The sequence below is a fragment of the Protomyctophum parallelum genome (assembly GCF_964188405.1).
Source record: "Protomyctophum parallelum genome assembly, chromosome: 7".
NCBI lineage: Eukaryota > Metazoa > Chordata > Actinopteri > Myctophiformes > Myctophidae > Protomyctophum > Protomyctophum parallelum.
Window position 1 is genome coordinate 15,708,863 of NC_139705.1, and position 18,474 is coordinate 15,727,336.

Below are 18,474 nucleotides of genomic sequence, written 5' to 3' on the forward strand. Positions count from 1 at the left end.
GAGATATATACTGTAATCGGCCTGCTCATTGTTATTGAAGTCTGATGTCTCTTTAAATTAAAACATATCATAAACACCTCAAAATCACACAAACCTTAACCACACAATTGTATTCTGATGTTTGTGTTCTCACTTACATTTCACAGTTTAGGTGTCAACTAAATGTGCCCAAACACCCATATCTACAAGCTCCCAAGCAAGGCGGATGTACACAAGCTCACGTGACACGTGGTTGAGCGTTGTAGATCTGTTATTGTGTACGACGCAGACACACAACAAAGCATATCGTCTCCCTAGTGTCGGGTGGAAAACTGTTACTTTTCAGGATTCAAATTCAAAAACGGCAGATCTACAAGCTCAAAACGGGGACTTTTGTGTGCCACTGCAGCATGATCTAGTAGGGCATTCATTTACGAAGAAGAAAACACAAAAAGTTAGAATGTGGAGATAAGAGGTTTCTGCCCTGACACTGACAGCAACGATAAATTAGGCACCACATTTTGACAAAGGAGACAACTTTTAGCACTTGTCTAAGCACTCAAAGCGCTTTACAATGGTCCATTCGTTCATACAATGGGAGGTGAAGCGGCAAAAATGTCAACAAAAGGCCGGCATGTCCCTTTAAGAGCACTTCTTATTCCAAAAAGACATTCCTGCGGAGTGTACTTACACTAAGCTTTGTGAATGAGAATGTACTACTACAGCTGACCTGTCCTGGGATACCCTGGACACTGGCAGGGTCACTTATATAACAAAGACGATGTCAAGAACATCTCAAAATATACACAACAATTTAACAAACACTTGCTCATACCCTGTCATTGCTCTGGCTATACTTCGCCCTGCTATAAGCATGATGTCAGCAAACAACCTACAATACTTCAAACTAGTTATATTTGTGTATAATGCTGCATAAACAAAGCATACTGTATATATAGCATTAGCTCAAACAGAGAGACAGAGAGAGGGAGATCCGCACTCACCTGATCAGTCGGTCACTTTATCTGTGGACAATGTGTCCCACCAAACTGTTCCCATCACCTGCTGAGCTGTTAAAAATTGCATAAGGGGACGGCTACGGTTTCACTTGATGTCTGTGTGGCTCTACCTCTGTAAGTCTACCTCGCTCTCCCTGGGCGAGGGAGGGAGGGAGAGAGATAGAGGGAGGGAGGGAGGGAGAGAGAGGGAGTGAGAGAGAGATAATCTGCTAATCTTGTCTCTAGATTGTGCTGCTTATTTTTAGCCAGTGTTGATTTTGACAGCAACTTTGCATTTAGTTTGTTTAAAAAAACAAACATTGTCACCTTAAGTGTTTAAGTTTTAGTCGACTAAATATCATGACATTTAGTCGACTAAATCTAGCTCACACATTGCAGCACGACATGTTGTGAGCATTTTCACCCGAGCGCAACCAAGCATAAAATTACTTCTCTTCTCCACTAGTCCCTCCCTAACATTTTAGTCTAGTCTAGTTTTTATTTGTTGCCAAAATTGTCAATGTATTTAATCTTAGATTTAGTCATCATAGCTTAGTTCTTTATTCTGTTTTTATTTAGTTTTCGTCAGTGGAAAAAAGGTAGTCGAACATTTTTCATCATAGTCGACGAAATTAACACTGGAATATTAATAGTCCTTCCTTTGCAAAGAGCCTCTGATTTGACTTAAGTGTCAGTTTATTTAAAAAACAATAGAAAATAACAATAATGCATAGATACAATTTGTGAGGTACATGATTCACATCCAGCTAATACTGCTTCCAATCTGTACACAGTCTCTACAGATTGTGTATGTGTCTGTGACGGTCTATGCAAAAAGAATAATTCACAACCAACAGAGAATTGAGTCCATTTTGGGGCCAATGTACCAAATGACCACTTCACAGTCTATTGTGGAAAACCAGTGGTTCTCAAAGAAGTGTAGAGTCCAGGAGGGGAACCCTCAGGGTTTGCTAGAGGGGGCTCCAAACGGAACCCTTACACAGCTCTGTCTGTAACTTTGTGTGCACAAAACAAATGAAACAAAACGGAACTGCACACTCTCAGAGCTATAGGGCTCCGCAGTAGCACCCATTTTCTGTTTCTTTCGATCCAGACCCCATTCATTTTTCCCATAGAGATTTCCAAAAATATTTACATCAATTATTTTAGGCCTAGTATCGAGCCATCCACGGTCCTGGTGAATCATGGATAATTTTTATTTTATTTTTTTAACACTAAATAAAGGGTATTTATTAAATGTAGTATATCATACAGCAAATTATTCCAATCAATAAATTATTATTATTTCCCCACAGAATCAAATGTTTTATGGCCATGGTTCACCAGGATCCTGGATGGCTTGATTCTAAAATAAACAATATACATATTTTGGGAAATCTCTATGGGGAAAATAATAGGTGTTAATCCATTTTGGGCGGGAACCCCTTTTGGTGTTCGGGAACCCCTTTTGGTTCTACAAGCTCATAGCACGCCACCGAGTGGCGCGCTATGAGCTTGTAGGTCTGCTATTTTTGAAAAATCAAAGAACCACTGACAGAAACATAGCTTTTTCAGAAAACTGTCAGGATGTAGAAGACATTTTTATAATCTGATCTCGGGTCAAAAGATGTTAAATGGATCGAGAGAACAGGAAAATGGCCCCTGTCACTGCTACACCCCATAAAGGGAGTCCTCAAAACGAACTGTTGTCTTGAGAATCAATGGCTGGGTAAAAACAATCGTCTCAAAGTCAGCGATTGGTGTGGTCTGTCATCTCTGAGTCCGAGGGGCTGAGGCTGAGGTGGGCTATGTGGATGAGGGCCGGGTCCGGGTGTGAGGAGGAGGAGGTCGAGGTGGCCTTGTCTCGGGACTGCACGATGGCCTGGCGCAGGCACGTGATCCACTGCTGCTTGTTGAAGGAGTCGTTGGCCTGCAGGCTGTGGGACTGGGCCTTGGAGCGCCCTCTGCTGCTCACACGGAAACAGTTCCTGACTGATGGGAGGGAGAGGTGGAGAGAGAGAAAGTTAAATATAGAAGGATGACATTCACCCTGTAATACAAAGTCCCCAATGAGTTAGCACCAATATATTTTTGCTTTATAATTAGTTTGAACTTTGATCAGTGGCTCTCAAACCTTTTGATGTCAAGGAGTGTGAAGGAGGGCCCCCAAATTCATATGGCCACGGACAAAATGTTTTTCCAAAACATTTCAAATATAGCCGACCTACAAGCTCTTGTCGATATCATTTTTTTAAACAAAAATATAAGAAATTACATAAATCCCAAAACAAATGTTTAAGAAGTAGTGAAAATAGCAGAACTACAAGTTCACAACGTGTCACATTGCGAGCTTGCAGGTATTGTCACTACTTTGGTCTCCAGCTAAAAGGCTTGTTAGAGTCTAGAACCAACCCCCCCTCATTTGAGCACAAATGGATGTCTAATAATGAGCGTTGACCTTTATCATTGCCCCTATGAATGCCCCTCTGAAGGTACCTTTATCGTTGCCCCCTATGAATGCCCCTCTGAAGGTACCTTTATCGTTGCCCCTATGAATGCCCCTCTGAAGGTACCTTTATCATTGCCCCTATGAATGCCCCTCTGAAGGTACCTTTATCATTGCCCCTATGAATGCCCCTCTGAAGGTACCTTTATCGTTGCCCCTATGAATGCCCCTCTGAAGGTACCTTTATCGTTGCCCCCTATGAATGCCCCTCTGAAGGTACCTTTATCATTGCCCCTATGAATGCCCCTTTATCGTTGCCCCTGGTGAATGCCCCTCTGAAGGTACCTTTATCATTGCCCCTGGTGAATGCCCCTCTGAAGGTACCTTTATCGTTGCCCCCGGTGAATGCCCCTCTGAAGGTACCTTTATCATTGCCCCTATGAATGCCCCTCTGAAGGTACCTTTATCATTGCCCCTATGAATGCCCCTCTGAAGGTACCTTTATCGTTGCCCCTATGAATGCCCCTCTGAAGGTACCTTTATCGTTGCCCCTATGAATGCCCCTCTGAAGGTACCTTTATCGTTGCCCCCGGTGAATGCCCCTATGAATGCCCCTTTATCATTGCCCCTATGAATGCCCCTCTGAAGGTACCTTTATCATTGCCCCTATGAATGCCCCTCTGAAGGTACCTTTATCATTGCCCCTATGAATGCCCCTCTGAAGGTACCTTTATCGTTGCCCCTGTGAATGCCCCTCTGAAGGTACCTTTATCGTTGCCCCTATGAATGCCCCTCTGAAGGTACCTTTATCGTTGCCCCCGGTGAATGCCCCTATGAATGCCCCTTTATCATTGCCCCTATGAATGCCCCTCTGAAGGTACCTTTATCATTGCCCCTATGAATGCCCCTCTGAAGGTACCTTTATCGTTGCCCCTCTGAAGGTACCTTTATCGTTGCCCCTATGAATGCCCCTCTGAAGGTACCTTTATCGTTGCCCCTATGAATGCCCCTCTGAAGGTACCTTTATCGTTGCCCCCGGTGAATGCCCCTCTGAAGGTACCTTTATCGTTGCCCCTATGAATGCCCCTCTGAATGTACCTTTATCATTGCCCCTATGAATGCCCCTCTGAAGGTACCTTTATCATTGCCCCTATGAATGCCCCTCTGAATGTACCTTTATCGTTGCCCCTATGAATGCCCCTCTGAAGGTACCTTTATCATTGCCCCTATGAATGCCCCTCTGAATGTACCTTTATCATTGCCCCCGGTGAAGGCCCCTCTGAAGGTACCTTTATCATTGCCCCTATGAATGCCCCTCTGAAGGTACCTTTATCATTGCCCCTATGAATGCCCCTCTGAAGGAACCTTTATCGTTGCCCCTGTGAAGGCCCCTCTGAAGGTACCTTTATCGTTGCCCCTGGTGAATGCCCCTCTGAAGGAACCTTTATCATTGCCCCCTGTGAAGGCCCCTCTGAAGGTACCTTTATCATTGCCCCTATGAATGCCCCTCTGAAGGTACCTTTATCGTTGCCCCTATGAATGCCCCTCTGAAGGTACCTTTATCGTTGCCCCCGGTGAATGCCCCTCTGAAGGAGCCCCCGCCGCTGGCCTCCCCGTCGGGGATGTCCTCCAGGTTGAGGAGGGCGTTGGGCAGAGGCTGCCGGTACACCTGGTACACCTGGCCGCCCTCCTTGTCCTCGCCCGGCCGGGTCAGCACCAGGGCCAGCTCGAACAGGAACACATGCAGCCGCTGCATTCATGGGCAGTGATGGGGAAAAAAGTCACTCACATGTTTTACGTCACTTTGCGTCACTTTGCGACACATTGTGAGCTTGTAGATTGGCTATTTTCAAATTAATCTAGGGCTGAAGTTGTTAATGTATGTTTTGTAATAACAATCTGCCTCTGGGCAGCAGCAGAACACACTGTACAGCAGAAAACAAAGACAACAAAAATATATATAAGAAGCTAAATTTAGAATTGTGCATTCACAAGCAGCTGTATTTCTGCCCCCTTTCAGAGACAGAAATTAGCCCATTAAAGCAGTGGTGTTCAACCTTTTTCATATCAAGGCCTCAACAAATTACTTTCTTAATTAAGTTAATTAAGTTCTTTTTTGTATGTAAAGCACTTTGAACTACACTTGTGTCTGAAAGGTGCCCTTTAAATAAAGATTATTATTATTATTGTTATTATATTATTATTACGGCTTGATATGGCATTCATTTTCCAATTTTTTTTTTTTTTTTTTTTGTCATTCTTCTTTAAATTCAGATATTCATTTCATTCATATAAATTATGTGACACGTCAATCTAACATATACCTTATTGTCATACTTAGGCAGTTCTCTTCTCAACTAAGGTAGAGAGAGGGTCTACTCTTTGGAATGCCGTTGATCCTAGGCTGAAAAAAATCTCCATCTCTCCAGCTCTCCGTGGCAGTAGATAAAGCCCTACCTGTCCCTTGCTGCTCTTCAGCTCTCCGTGGCAGTAGATAAAGCCCTACGTGTCCCTTGCTGCTCTTCAGCTCTCCGTGGCAGTAGATGAACCCTACCTGTCCCTTGCTGCTCTTCAGCTCTCCGTGGCAGTAGATGAATCGAGACGCGTGGATCTCCGGCAGTCTCTGGATCTCCTCCAGGTAGGACAGCCCCTTCCTGTAGAACTGGCACTCAGCCTCACCCGTCTTCCGGTCCACCTCGGACACGATGTCATGGATCAGGTCCAACTGCACACAGCACAGCAGTGGTGGTGGGGAAAGTATGCGTTTTTAAGAAGTATTGATACTGCGTATCAGTGAAAGTCCATTTACTTGAGTAACAAAAGTACAAAAGTATTGGTGACAAAATGTACTCGTACCGACAGTACTCAGATTATGCAGGAGGTTTCAAATGTATAAAATGTATACAAATCTTTTCAAAATAGCGGATCTACAAGCTCATGATGCAATTTTCAGAGCGCAACACCCGAGCGCAACCAAACATAAAATTACTTTTCTTTTACTTATACAATCTACTGGATCTCTTCTCCACTAGTACCTCCCTGACATTTTAGTCTAGTTTTTATTTGTTGACACAATTGTCAATATATTCAGTCAAAAAAGATAGTCGACGAACATTTTCCGTCATAGTTTTTGTCGACGAAATCAACACTGGTGTGTGTGTGTGCGCGAGTGAGCGAGAGACAGGTGGAGCTTATATTCCAGTATGCAACTCACGGCATCGGGCAGTGTGTCCTCGTCGGGGTGGTCCGGGGGCATATATTCCAGTATGTACTCACGGCATCGGGCAGTGTGTCCTCGTCGGGGTGGTCCGGGGGCATATATTCCAGTATGTACTCACGGCATCGGGCAGTGTGTCCTCGTCGGGGGGTCCGGGGGCATATATTCCAGTATGTACTCACGGCATCGGGCAGTGTGTCCTCGTCGGGGTGGTCCGGGGGCATATATTCCAGTATGTACTCACGGCATCGGGCAGTGTCTCCTCGTCGGGGTGGTCCGGGGGCGTGCACTTCTGGATCTCTTTGAGCAGCAGGGTGTACTTGACCAGGCGGCTCCGCGGGAGGTCCAGGAAGTTCCACAGGTCCAGCTTCCTGCTGAAGGACGACTCCTGGCACAAGCGCAGGAAGCGCTCCACCCGCTTGTCCTGCTTCTTCAGGTCCAGCAGGGCCTTGGCCCCCACCTGGTTGCAGCAGTAGGTGACGTAGGACTCCAGGCACGGGAACTGCACGCAATTATTGATGGAGAGAGGGAGGGAGAGAGGGGGGAGAGAGAGAGAGAGAGAGAGAGAGAGAGAGAGAGAGAGAGAGAGAGAGAGAGAGAGAGAGAGAGAGAGAGAGCACCAAGGATGTCTTTAGATCAGTGTTTCCCTAGTCTCGCGTAGCCAGACAAATATGAAATATTCCACAATCTCCAAACGAATGCTATATAATCTGGAACTACACCTCCCGAAATCCGAGTTAGTGAGCTTGCATTTCAGTTCACGAAAATATATTTAAAAATATCTTTACATTGTATTTGCAACGTGGGACGACTGTTTCCCCATACAGTGGTATTGGGACCCATGTTTGGGTCGCCGACACATTTTTATGGGTTACAAGTAATAGTCCATTTTTAAAGCCGAATTAAATCAGTTCAGGATGGGTCCCCGACCCGACTAAAATTTATAGCGCTGATGTCGCTTGTAAATATTGGAGGTCCTTGACATGAATATGTTTGTGGCCTCACTGGCTGGTGCGTCCTCCAGCCAGCCTGGGCGAGGCAGAAGTAATTTACATGAAACTGTTTGTGCCGACAATCTGTATCTTGTCACACACACACACACACACACACACACACACACACACACACACACACACACACACACACACACACACACACACACACACACACACACACACACACACACACACACACACACACACACACACACACACACACACACACACACACACACACACACACACACACACACAGGAAGTGGCAAGAGGTTCAGTTGTGTACTTCCTCTCCCGCATGGCGTTTGGTCTGACCCAGTTCACACACACCAGACCAAGGTTATAAATTAATACGTTTGCAATTTGTCATTATAGTTTAGTTTTTATTTTGTTTTGACAATTTTCTTTTCTAATTCAGTTAGTTTTAATTTGTTTTTAGACCAGACTTGCTAGTTTTTTTAACTGGTTTTAGTATTTTGATTTGGCTTCCTTCAGACAAAGCAGCAGCACACAACAGAATAATGATAAAATAATCGTAAAAAATAAGTAGTTAGTTTTGTAAATGCCTTTACAGAAAAATCTCTAAAAGAGAAAACCTGCACTCACGGAACTCACGTTTTAAGGCACTCTTAATTTATTAAATGTTGGCATGGTATGCTACAGAGCACTGCAGCAGCAACCATACTGCTCTGTAGCATACCATGCTACATGCCATGCTAGAGTTATTTACACGACTGCGCACCCGGTAAGAATACTCAAAAGGTTTGAGACTGGTTGGAGTTGTGCAAGCTACACCTTGATAAAAAGTTTTGTAAATGTGTCTTGTTCATTTCCATTATTGTTTTTATAAATCTGTCTGTGACGCATTGAGAACTTGTATATCGTCTATTGTTGCTGTGCAACATGCTTACATAGAAGAAGTCATGCTAGATTAAATGGAATTCAAATGACTGATAGCAGTCGTGGTGAACTTTAATCCATGCAGAGTAGATTTTTTTTTATGACCAGCTGATTGGGTAATGTTTTGTAGGTAGGTAGAGGCCTTGTACCACACACACACACACAGATTACAACTTGTCCAAAATGCAGCAGCCAGAGTTTTAACTAGAACTAAGATGAGAGAACATATTACTCCAGTTTTGGCATCACTGCACTGGCTTCCGGTTGTTTTTAGGATTGATTTTAAAATTATTTTACTTGTCTATAAAGCCCTCAATGGTCTCGCACCTTCCTACCTACATGACTGCCTGCCTAATTATGTCCCAAACCGCCCGCTAAGGTCTTCCACTGCTGGCCTGCTCGCTTTGCCTAAAGAAATGGCAACTAAAAAATACGGGGAAGCAGCTTTTTGCTTCTACGGGCCATCGGCATGGAACAAGCTCCCTCTGTACCTTCGTCAGGCAGCCTCTGTAGACATTTTTAAAGCTCAGCTCAAGACCCACTTCTACAACATTGCCTTTAAGTGATCTTATATTTTTTGTTACTGCTTGTTTTTTTATGTCGCTGCCTTGCTTCTCTTTTATGCTTTGCTTTTATTTTATTCTCCATTGTTCTGTAAAGCACTTTGAGCTGCATTTGATGTCATGAAAGGTGCTATACAAATAAAGTTTTATTATTATTATTGTAAAAGCCCCTTTTGGCTTTTAACAAAAAAAACATTAAATTTTTAGTTTTCGATATTTGTACTATATTATATTTGTAACTATAATAAACTCACCCAGTTCAGCAGGGTGATCCCCACCTCTCCAACGGTCTTCTCCGATCCTCTCAGCTTCTCCAGGCGAGCCAGGAGGTCTGTGCATGAACGGGCAATGTTTTGAAAAGAGACAGCACTGACTTCACAACAACACATGTTGATACAACATGTTAAATACACTAGTACAGACACAACATAACAGTATAATAATCCAATTAATTAATTAATTAATTAAACCTAAACCTGCACAACCAACTATTTTGCTGTTGCTGTGCTTTTATTTTATTTTTATGTGCAAATAAGCAATAAGAAAATGCCATGTGTTGTGTGCTTGTAGATTGGTATTTTTGCTAGACTGAAAAACATGATAATTTTAAACCTCCGATAGTTCAACATTCCCTGACTGGCAACACTGATAAGGAGTGAGTTGGACAGTTTCTGAGAGTTATAGTTGCACCTTCGTGGAGGGGAATGAGACTGTCCAGAGTTCCAAAGATATGACCCAGCTCACTCTCTGTCAGGAGCTCCAGCGTTAGCATAGGCTCATAATACACCTGAAAAAGAAAAAAACACACACACACACACACACACGCACACGCACGATTAAACATGACACATGACAGCACACACAGCAGTAGATTTCAGTTTTCTTTATAAATGCTAAAAGGTGCATTTATATAGTGCCTTTATCAAGGCGCTTTATATAGATTGTGAACCCTTTCACACACACATTCATACATCTTCATCATGATCTTAAAGGTATATTCAGTGATTTCACTTAATTCAAATATCACTTATTTTTTTGTTTTGTTGTGATAATCCTCCCTACTATAGAGTGTGCTGACCATATAAGGAGTTCCTCCCTGTCCCCAGTTAACCCCTGGGGGTCAAAAAACCGTAGGTTTCGTTTTTGACTCTATCCTGATTGGACGAAAGGCTGGGTCCCAGGCCAAAAACGAAACCTAAGGTTTTTTGAGTGAAATCACTGAATATACCTTTAAATACATTTATTTTAGATTGATTTGTAGTAATACAATACTTTAAAACAGTTGGCATGTTGCACACATCTTATTTGTGCCGCCCTTGTTGAAAACAATGTATTTCCAACTCCAGCTTGTCTCAGTCCCGGCTGCATGAACAGGTGTCTGCCCCCTCAATATGGTTATCATTAGTTGGCTCTGGCGGTTACCATCCGGCCACTCTACACTGCACTCTACAGCACCGCCCTGGACTGTTACTTTTCACGATTCAACTTCAAAAACAGCAAATGCTTGATGCGAGGTTTCTGCCCTTCGGCAACGATATGTAGGTCAAGGCCTTGTATAAGCCCATTTATGGCGTTCCTCTTTGTTATGTATTTTGTGTTGTCTTAATTGTGACAAAAAAATCTAAATCAAATCAGATGAGGGCACTGAGCAGGGTTTGTTCCGCGACAGACAGAAGTAAAATAAATCAAATTAATGAGTAAATTAATGTATGTACCTTCTTTACCAGGCTGAGGTCCTCGATCAACTGCCTCTCTCCCTGAGTTAGCTCATAGATGATCTGCAGGGAACCAAACACACTGTCAACACTGGAACACTTCACTTCCCACATCCACAATTCCCACAACAAAACCACATGCACACAGGTTCACCATTACACACACACACACACACACACACCACACACACACACACACACACACGCGTAAAGTGCCCAAGTTCATTTACTCAAGTACTGTACTTGTAAAATGTTTAGGTAAGGTAATTTGGTAAGGTAATGTTATTTATAGAGCGCCTTAATAAAACAAGAACATCTCAATCAGAAAAAATAAACCAACAATGAAATAAGAAACAGAGCAGCAAAGACAGTACCTAGAAATAGATAAGTACATAATAAGTAGATAATACATAGAAATCACTGGAGCAAGCCAAAATGTTTGCGGTACAAATGCGTTTTCAGTAGCTTCTTAAAGATCTCAACAGACACAGCGTTTCTCAAGCAGAGTGGTAAATCATTCCACAGCGTAGGTGCAACAAATTCGAAAGCTCGATCTCCTTTGGTTCGCAGCTTAGTGGTGGGGATAATGAGAAGACCTTTGTCTGAAGACCTAAGTTGTCTCAAATTCACCTTGGGGTGCACCAGTTCACTTAAATAAATTGGGCCCAGCCCATGAAGAGATTTATAAGTAATTAATACAATTTTAAATTGAATTCTGGAGTCGATAGGAAGCCAATGCAAGGCTGCAAGCACAGGAGTGATGTGTGACCTCCTTTGTGTGTTAGTTAGCAGTCTAGCTGCCGCATTCTGCACAAGTTGGAGGCGGTATATAGAGGAGCGACTCAATGTTGTAAACAAAGAGTTGCAATAGTCCAGGCGAGACGAAATAAAAGCGTGGATAAGTTTTTCCAGGTCTTGGTAAAGTTTTAATTTGAGCAATGTTTCTCAGCTGGAAAAAACATGTTTGGACAACCTTTTTTACGTGGGCTTCGAAATTCATTTTGTGATAAAAAAGAACACCTAGGTTTTTTGATACCTTAGTGTAATTTGCTGTAATACCCAAAGACTGCTGAATTACACAGTGGGTGCTCTCGGGACCTACAACTAGGATCTCAGTCTTGTCAGGGTTCAACTGTAAAAAGTTTTGGGACATCCAGTCCTTAATGGAATTAAGACATTCTTTTAAAATAGATAAATTGGAATGCTGAGAGGTTTTAAAAGAAAAATACAATTGTGTGTCATCAGCATAACAATGATAAGTAATGTGGTTAAAACGACTAATTAAAACACAGAGAGGTAGCATATACAGGGAAAATAAAACAGGGCCTAGAATAGAACCTTGAGGCACACCACAGTTTAAGCGCGCTGAGGATGACACATGGTCATTAATGGAAACAGCGACAGTCCTATTGGACAGGTAAGAGGCAAACCACTGTAAAGCAGTCCCCCGTATACCAACCCATTCCTCAAGCCTATTGATTAGTATGGCATGGTCTATCTTGTCGAAAGCGGCACTTAGGTCTAGTAGTAGTCTAGTCTAGTTTAGGTATGTTTACTTTACTGGAATATTTCCAATTTTCTGTACTTTTACTTCTACTACACTACATCTCAGAGGCAAATATTATACTTTTAACGCCACTATACTTATTTGAAAACTTTAGTTACGACTAGTTACTTTGTAGATTTTGATTATTTTTAGAAAATATACATTAACCACTTGACCTACACATACATTAACCACTTGACCTACACATACATTGTGGCCATTTGCAAATAGTCCATTCTCTCCAACCATGCATGCAGTGAGTTTTCACAGCTGATTTTCTTCAAACAGGAAGTGAGGCTTCTATAGTGCCAGCTCACTTCCTCTTTCACAATCTTCCTGCAGAGTTGCTTCAGAGAGAAGCGGGCATTGCTGCTGGCCACGCCCACCCATATGTAGTTCAGTGGGTCAGCAACCTCATCAGTGCTCATAGCCCCTGTAAATAAGCCACGCACGGCAGTGGTTTTCAACGCTTTTCATATCAAGGTCCATTATTTTATTCAGCATTTGAGCCATGGACCACCATTTGATGAGATTTAGCCTCTCGGACCCAATACTGAATATTGTTTCTTTTGCACCTTTGGTCATATTAACAGTACGTACATAATATGCAAATCTTTCCTTCTTATTTAGGTCAAGAGGAAAACAGGAGAGAATATTTGTTTCCATTAGGACAGACTGAAAATAACTTGTATACAACGGCGCACCAAGTACAGTTTAGCGTGGGTCCATTTTACTAAGTCTAGATGGTCTAAGTGGTTAAACTGAAGTGACATTGATGAATTCCAAATATTATCAAAGTATTTTGAGGCACCCCTGGACTTGCATCAAGGCACCCACTTTGAGAAGGCCAGCCTTAAACCCAGTGCCTTGACCGAGTTTACTTTACTGGTATACAGACCCAGATATGAGCTCTCAAATAGGGGTACAGGGGGTCCCCAGCAGAATGAGGAACAGTTCAAACATTTAAGCCCCATTTTATATAGATTGGCTATTCATATATAGCCCACAAACAAGCTTACAAGCTTGTAAATCCACAACAGGTACTTTAGCCCTGCGCCGCCAGAGTGCTGATGGTTATAATTTTCAGTTGATCAATAGGCTCTACTATATGCACACAGAATAACTCTCCCTACTTCCGGGTCCCTTACCCTACTTCCTTCACCGATGATACTAATGAAGGCTCTGTTCAATTCTGGTCAAACAGAGTCAGGGTTCTGCTATTGTGCCTGTCGGCTACTAGAAACACATTGCTACATCAGTGGGTCTCAAAGTGTCCTTGAGTGGGTTCCAAAAGGCATCATACGGGTGTGTAACTCAACTCTGAGAGTGTACAAATGGAACCAAATCAACCCGTAAGGATCCATTAGCTTCCATTTGTACACTCTCAAGAGTTATGCGTGTCCTTGAAATTAAAAAGGTTTAAGAACCACTGTACATTAAATGGAACAGAGCCTTATTCGCAAGGAATCTCGGGAAAGCTTGCCTACTCTCGAGAGCCGAAGGAGGCCTCTACCATGTTATGTCTATGGTAGGAAGACTTATTCTGTGTGAATGGAGCCAATTAGTTTGGCGCACCCTGCTGTGTGTGAACAACACTGTGAATGTGTCCTCCGTACCTCCTGGCGTTTGATCTCCTTGGCGGTGAGGTCGTGACTCCCCGCCGTGTCGCTCCAGCATTGGCTGGCATTGGTGCGTCTCCGTGGAAACGACGAGGCCTTCTGGCGAGAGCGCAGCGGAGCCGGGGTCAAAGGTCGTGCATCTGTGCGAACGCTGAAGGAGCGCTGCGATGGTGGAAGAAGAAAGAGTGAAATAAATGGGCCGGCCACACATGCAGGGAATTATCATGAAGTACTGTGCATACATGTGCTTGAATGCCTGATTTACACTGTAGTTGTGTGCGGCAGCTCAGTGTGACTGACGCATTGTGAGCTTGTAGAGCGGCACTTTTTTCAGTGTGTGAACTTGTGCAACAGATTCTAAAAATGCCTTCTAAATCAGTGGTTCTCAAACTTTTAAAGGATAAAAGACATAGATATTTTAAAAGGATAAAATGGAACGGTAAGAACAGTTTTGTACATACAAGGTTTCCACTCGCCAGCAACGATATACAGCATAGCAAGTTCAAAATAAAAGTTTTCCAGAAAACTTAAAGGGCCACTTCAGCCCTTTTGCAACCAGATCTTATTTGAATGATGTTTGGGAGACAAGAAACACTTTCCTGGGGGGTTTTATGTGTGTTTTTAGAAATTTTAGTATTTCAAAGTGTCCACAAGGACTGTCTAAAGAGGAGACGCGAAGACCATACAGGCGACGCCATGTTGCTCCATGGAAGGAAAGAAACATGCGCAGTTGAGACCTAGGTTGAGGCCAGGAAGTTGTACATGCACAATTTGGGCATGTACAACTTCCTGGTCTCAACCAAGGACTGTCTAAAGAGGACAAGAAGCGAAGACCGTAAGGGCGCCGCCATGTTGATCACATGGTGCTCCATGGAAGGAAAGAAACATGCGCAGTGGGCTTTATGCAGCCAACACTTCCACGTTCAGCTTCCTTGGTCTACAACTGCGCATGTTCCTTTCCTTCCATGGAGCACCATGTGATCAACATGGCGGCGCCCTTGCGGTCTTCGCTTCTTGTCCTCTTTAGACAGTCCTTGGTCTCAACTGCGCATGGTTCTTTCCTTCCATGGAGCAACATGGCGTCGCCCGTACGGTCTTCGTGTCTCGTCCTCTTTACACAGTCCTTGAGTGTCCATGGGCTCCATGATGTCATGAACATGGGGCTCACTTCCTTCCTGGACTACAATTCCCATAATGCTTTGGTCCACTGCTCCTCCTTGTGGATAGGGGAGGGCTGTCTTACTGAGACATGTAGTCCAGGAAATAAGGAAATACTATAATATAACGCATATTAATTAAAAAAAAAAATTAAATGGGCCTCAGGTCTATAAAGTGTGTGCGTGTTGCTTTACCGAAATGGACAGTCCAAATCGTTTTAGGGCCGGGGTCTTCACTGGGGGTGACAACGTCATGCTGTTGGACTTCACCACAGGTTTGACCCTTTTATTGCTGGGCTCCTAGAAAGACAAACATTCAACAACAGTCAGTGTGCTGACCGACTAGGTGTGGTGATGAGGGTGCATGTGGTCCATATGAATATGAATACGAATACCGGTAATAATAATAATAATCTTTATTGTCCCGAAGGATATGTGTCTTTACAGTCTGTTCAAATGTTATATTGAACGTGCTCTTTGTAATGAATGACCTGTCCTACAGTATGACCTGAGATCTGTGGGAACTGTGTCCTCTTTATCCCCCAAAAATGACTTATTTTCTATCAATCACATGAAGCCTTGAATTCATGGAGATCTTAGTTTTTGTCGTATTCCTAAGGACAGGCTTCTCCGGTAAGACACAACTGAGCTCCATATTTAGAAGCAGCTTTTAGTGCTGAAGGTGTGCAAGATGTCACAGAGAAGCGTGTGTTCGTTTTAAATCTCATTCGTTTTACCTACATAATAATAGAATGCATGGTGCACGGGCCTTAAGACCTGATATTTAGATACCAGTGTCTCACCTCAGAGTCCTTCACCATGTCTGAATTCATTTCTTCATCTTGATCCTCCTCTTCATCCTGATAACATATGGTAATACAGTCAGTCACTAACAAGAATCACTTCACACACACACGGCTGTTCTATAACCCTCCACTACATGTGTTCATGCATGTGTGCGCGTGTGCGTATGTGTGGAAGAAGGGCTTTCATCAAATGCATTGGTTGTAATAGAACGTCTGAATGCTTTTTAAATCAATATTGACTAAAGACTAAATTAAAAACATGTCATTTCATATATAGCATGTTTGAGAAGGATGGCAGATGATCAGGAAAGAGGACAGAAAGATGTGGAGAAAGGAGAGGAAGTGTTGCAGGGTGCAGAGCTCTCAGTTCCTGTGTGAACCTTTCAAAGAGAATGGGGTGTGTGCAGCGTGTGTACGTGTATTAGAATAAAACATGTCTGCCTGTTTGCCACACTAACCATATCAGCTGCTGAAGTATTTTACCAGGCGAGTGACACTTCACCATAACAAATAGTTCTGTGATGCAACGAAAGTTGTAAACAGTTGTAAAATCTATCGGTTCAAAAGGATGACAGTTTTGTGCAAGAAGAAGAGTGAAGAATGAAGAGTACTGCAAACGTTCTATTAAGAAGCATTAGCCTTGGAGCAAGATTGTCAAGAGATTTATTTTAATGAATTCTAACATTGGTGGGTCTTTGTCAGAGAATCACAAAATGCCAGAATGGGTCAAATACATCTGACGGTCTTGGTCCAAGGCTAAAGATAACTTTGAGTCGTTCCGTTCTTGAATAAAGGAAGAGACCTTTAGCGTTAATGAGCGGGTGCACTGCAGAGCACTTCTAAGCTTTGCACTCGGCACTGTGGTAACAAAGGTAAGGTTGACTAACTTCCGTTCAGTGGTGTAAAAAGTAACTAAGTACATTTACTTGGGTACTTACTTGAAACATCCAGTCTTCTACTTTTACTTCTACACCACTACACCTCAGAGGCAAATATTATATTTTTACTACAATACAATTACTTGGTTACTAGTTACTTTGTATATTTTGATTATTACAAAACGCATTAAATACTTCAACCCTACATATACATTTTGGCCATTTTAAAATGGCCGATCTACAAGCTCACAATGTGTCGCAATGAGACACATTCTGAGCTTGTAGATTGTCTATTTTCAAAGACTTTCTACTACAAAAAACAGAAAGTATACATTTAGAATTTCGGACTTAGTTGTAACGGAGTATTTCTATATTGCAGTATTGATACTTTACTCAAGTAAATAAATGTGAGAAGTACTTTTTACACCACTGCAACCATTAGCTACAGAGACAGCGAAATGAAGATTGAGGCACTACAGAGGGGCAAGGCGAGACTACAGAACAACATTACCCACCTCTGTTATTCTGTTTATATGGTCAGTAGGGTCTGGCTCCTGCTTTCTCTTCTTCTACAGACAGACGTGTGTGAAGATGAGTGGATGAGCACATGAAAGAAAAGGCAAAGCTTTGCTAGAATTAAGCGAGGAAAAGGGAGATTGACAAATTCAGAGACAGAGGGACTTACCCTGGCATGGTCATGGCTTTCAAAGTGTCTCGGCCTTGAAGACCTAATGAAACACAGCAACCACAAGCGAGGGGCAGAAGACAGTCAAACGCACGATTGTCATTTGACAAGTTCTTGACAATTAAGTCATAGATCTAAAAACAAAGGACAAGATTCCACCAGGACGACACAAAAATAAAAGAAATCAGGCACAGTAAAATGTTGCGATTATTTCAATCCACCGTTTGCTTCACATCAGCTTAGAGTATAATGCACCAGCTTAAAAAAGGGGTCATATTGTTATTTTTAATCACCAAGCAAAATAAGCATTAGTCTGTCAAATGAAGAGCAGCATTTAATTCATACAAGCTAAAATGACCAACAGCATCATACCAGGAAGTGCATGTGTTCCCAGCCTCCTCCGTCTCCATCTTCTCTGGTCATCAATGCATTCACACGGAGCAAAATGGAATTGGCAAAAATATATATATATATATTTCCCTCTACGGTTTTGCAGTCACCTGTAGATAGTACGTATGGTTGTTCATAGAGCCCTCAGTGCGTTCCGCTCTGCCCTCTTGCTCTTCCTTGTTCTCTCAGATTCAACCACATCCTTTAAGGGCTGCGTTTCTTCACGTATGCACTCTGCTCATTTCACAGACAGGACACAAAGAGTTGAACCTCTGCTCAAGCCGGTTGAAACGTACAGTATACACACCAAAAGAAACTGCTCTGTGTGAGACAAGAGGAAGTGGAAGTAATATTGTTAACGTAGCCTTTAACTACAGGAAACCGGTCACAATGAGAAGCCCATTGAATAATTGCATAAGCTAAGGTTGGCATAGTTAAAATATACTAATACCACGTTTGCCTTTGAGGCTAAACCACTATGAAGAGGCACCGTATCCAATTTGTACAAATAAAGCCTTCCGTTCGGGACTTTTTTAGGTGGTTAAGAAAGAAGTTTTGCTGATTCAGGGGCTCGATGCTT

The 18,474-nt window shown here is 42.7% G+C and overlaps 1 protein-coding gene across 3 annotated transcripts; it reads right to left on the reverse strand.

Moving 5' to 3' along the window:
- Positions 1-2,614: 2,614 nt before the first annotated feature.
- arhgef3l (Rho guanine nucleotide exchange factor (GEF) 3, like) lies at positions 2,615-18,144 on the reverse strand. 3 transcript variants are annotated; one of them, XM_083769057.1, is made up of 13 exons: positions 17,877-18,144; positions 17,505-17,547; positions 17,335-17,388; positions 15,939-15,995; positions 15,331-15,435; positions 13,976-14,140; positions 10,814-10,876; positions 9,789-9,885; positions 9,353-9,429; positions 6,885-7,142; positions 5,978-6,148; positions 4,981-5,173; positions 2,615-2,969 (listed from the first exon to the last, which is right to left on the reverse strand). In XM_083769057.1, exons 1-13 carry the CDS (start codon positions 17,912-17,914, stop codon positions 2,728-2,730), a joined length of 1,563 nt encoding a protein of 520 aa, XP_083625183.1. In that variant the 5' UTR covers positions 17,915-18,144; the 3' UTR covers positions 2,615-2,727. The 3 variants fall into 3 exon arrangements, with proteins under 3 accessions (XP_083625183.1, XP_083625184.1, XP_083625185.1); XM_083769058.1 differs by lacking the exon at positions 17,335-17,388; XM_083769059.1 differs by lacking the exons at positions 17,335-17,388; positions 17,505-17,547; positions 17,877-18,144 and adding an exon at positions 16,880-16,890.
- Positions 18,145-18,474: the final 330 nt, after the last annotated feature.

Bases quoted from the DNA above. Each gene is read 5' to 3' on its own strand.
- arhgef3l (XM_083769057.1), bottom strand. From the start codon at position 17,914: ATGGAGACGGAGGAGGCTGGGAACACATGCACTTCCTG. The intron at 15,996-17,334 runs GTGGGTAATGTT...ATATGTTATCAG, and splicing joins ATATAAACAGAATAACAGAG to GATGAAGAGGAGGATCAAGA. The intron at 5,174-5,977 runs GTAGGGTTCATC...CCATGAATGCAG, and splicing joins TGAAGAGCAGCAAGGGACAG to CGGCTGCATGTGTTCCTGTT.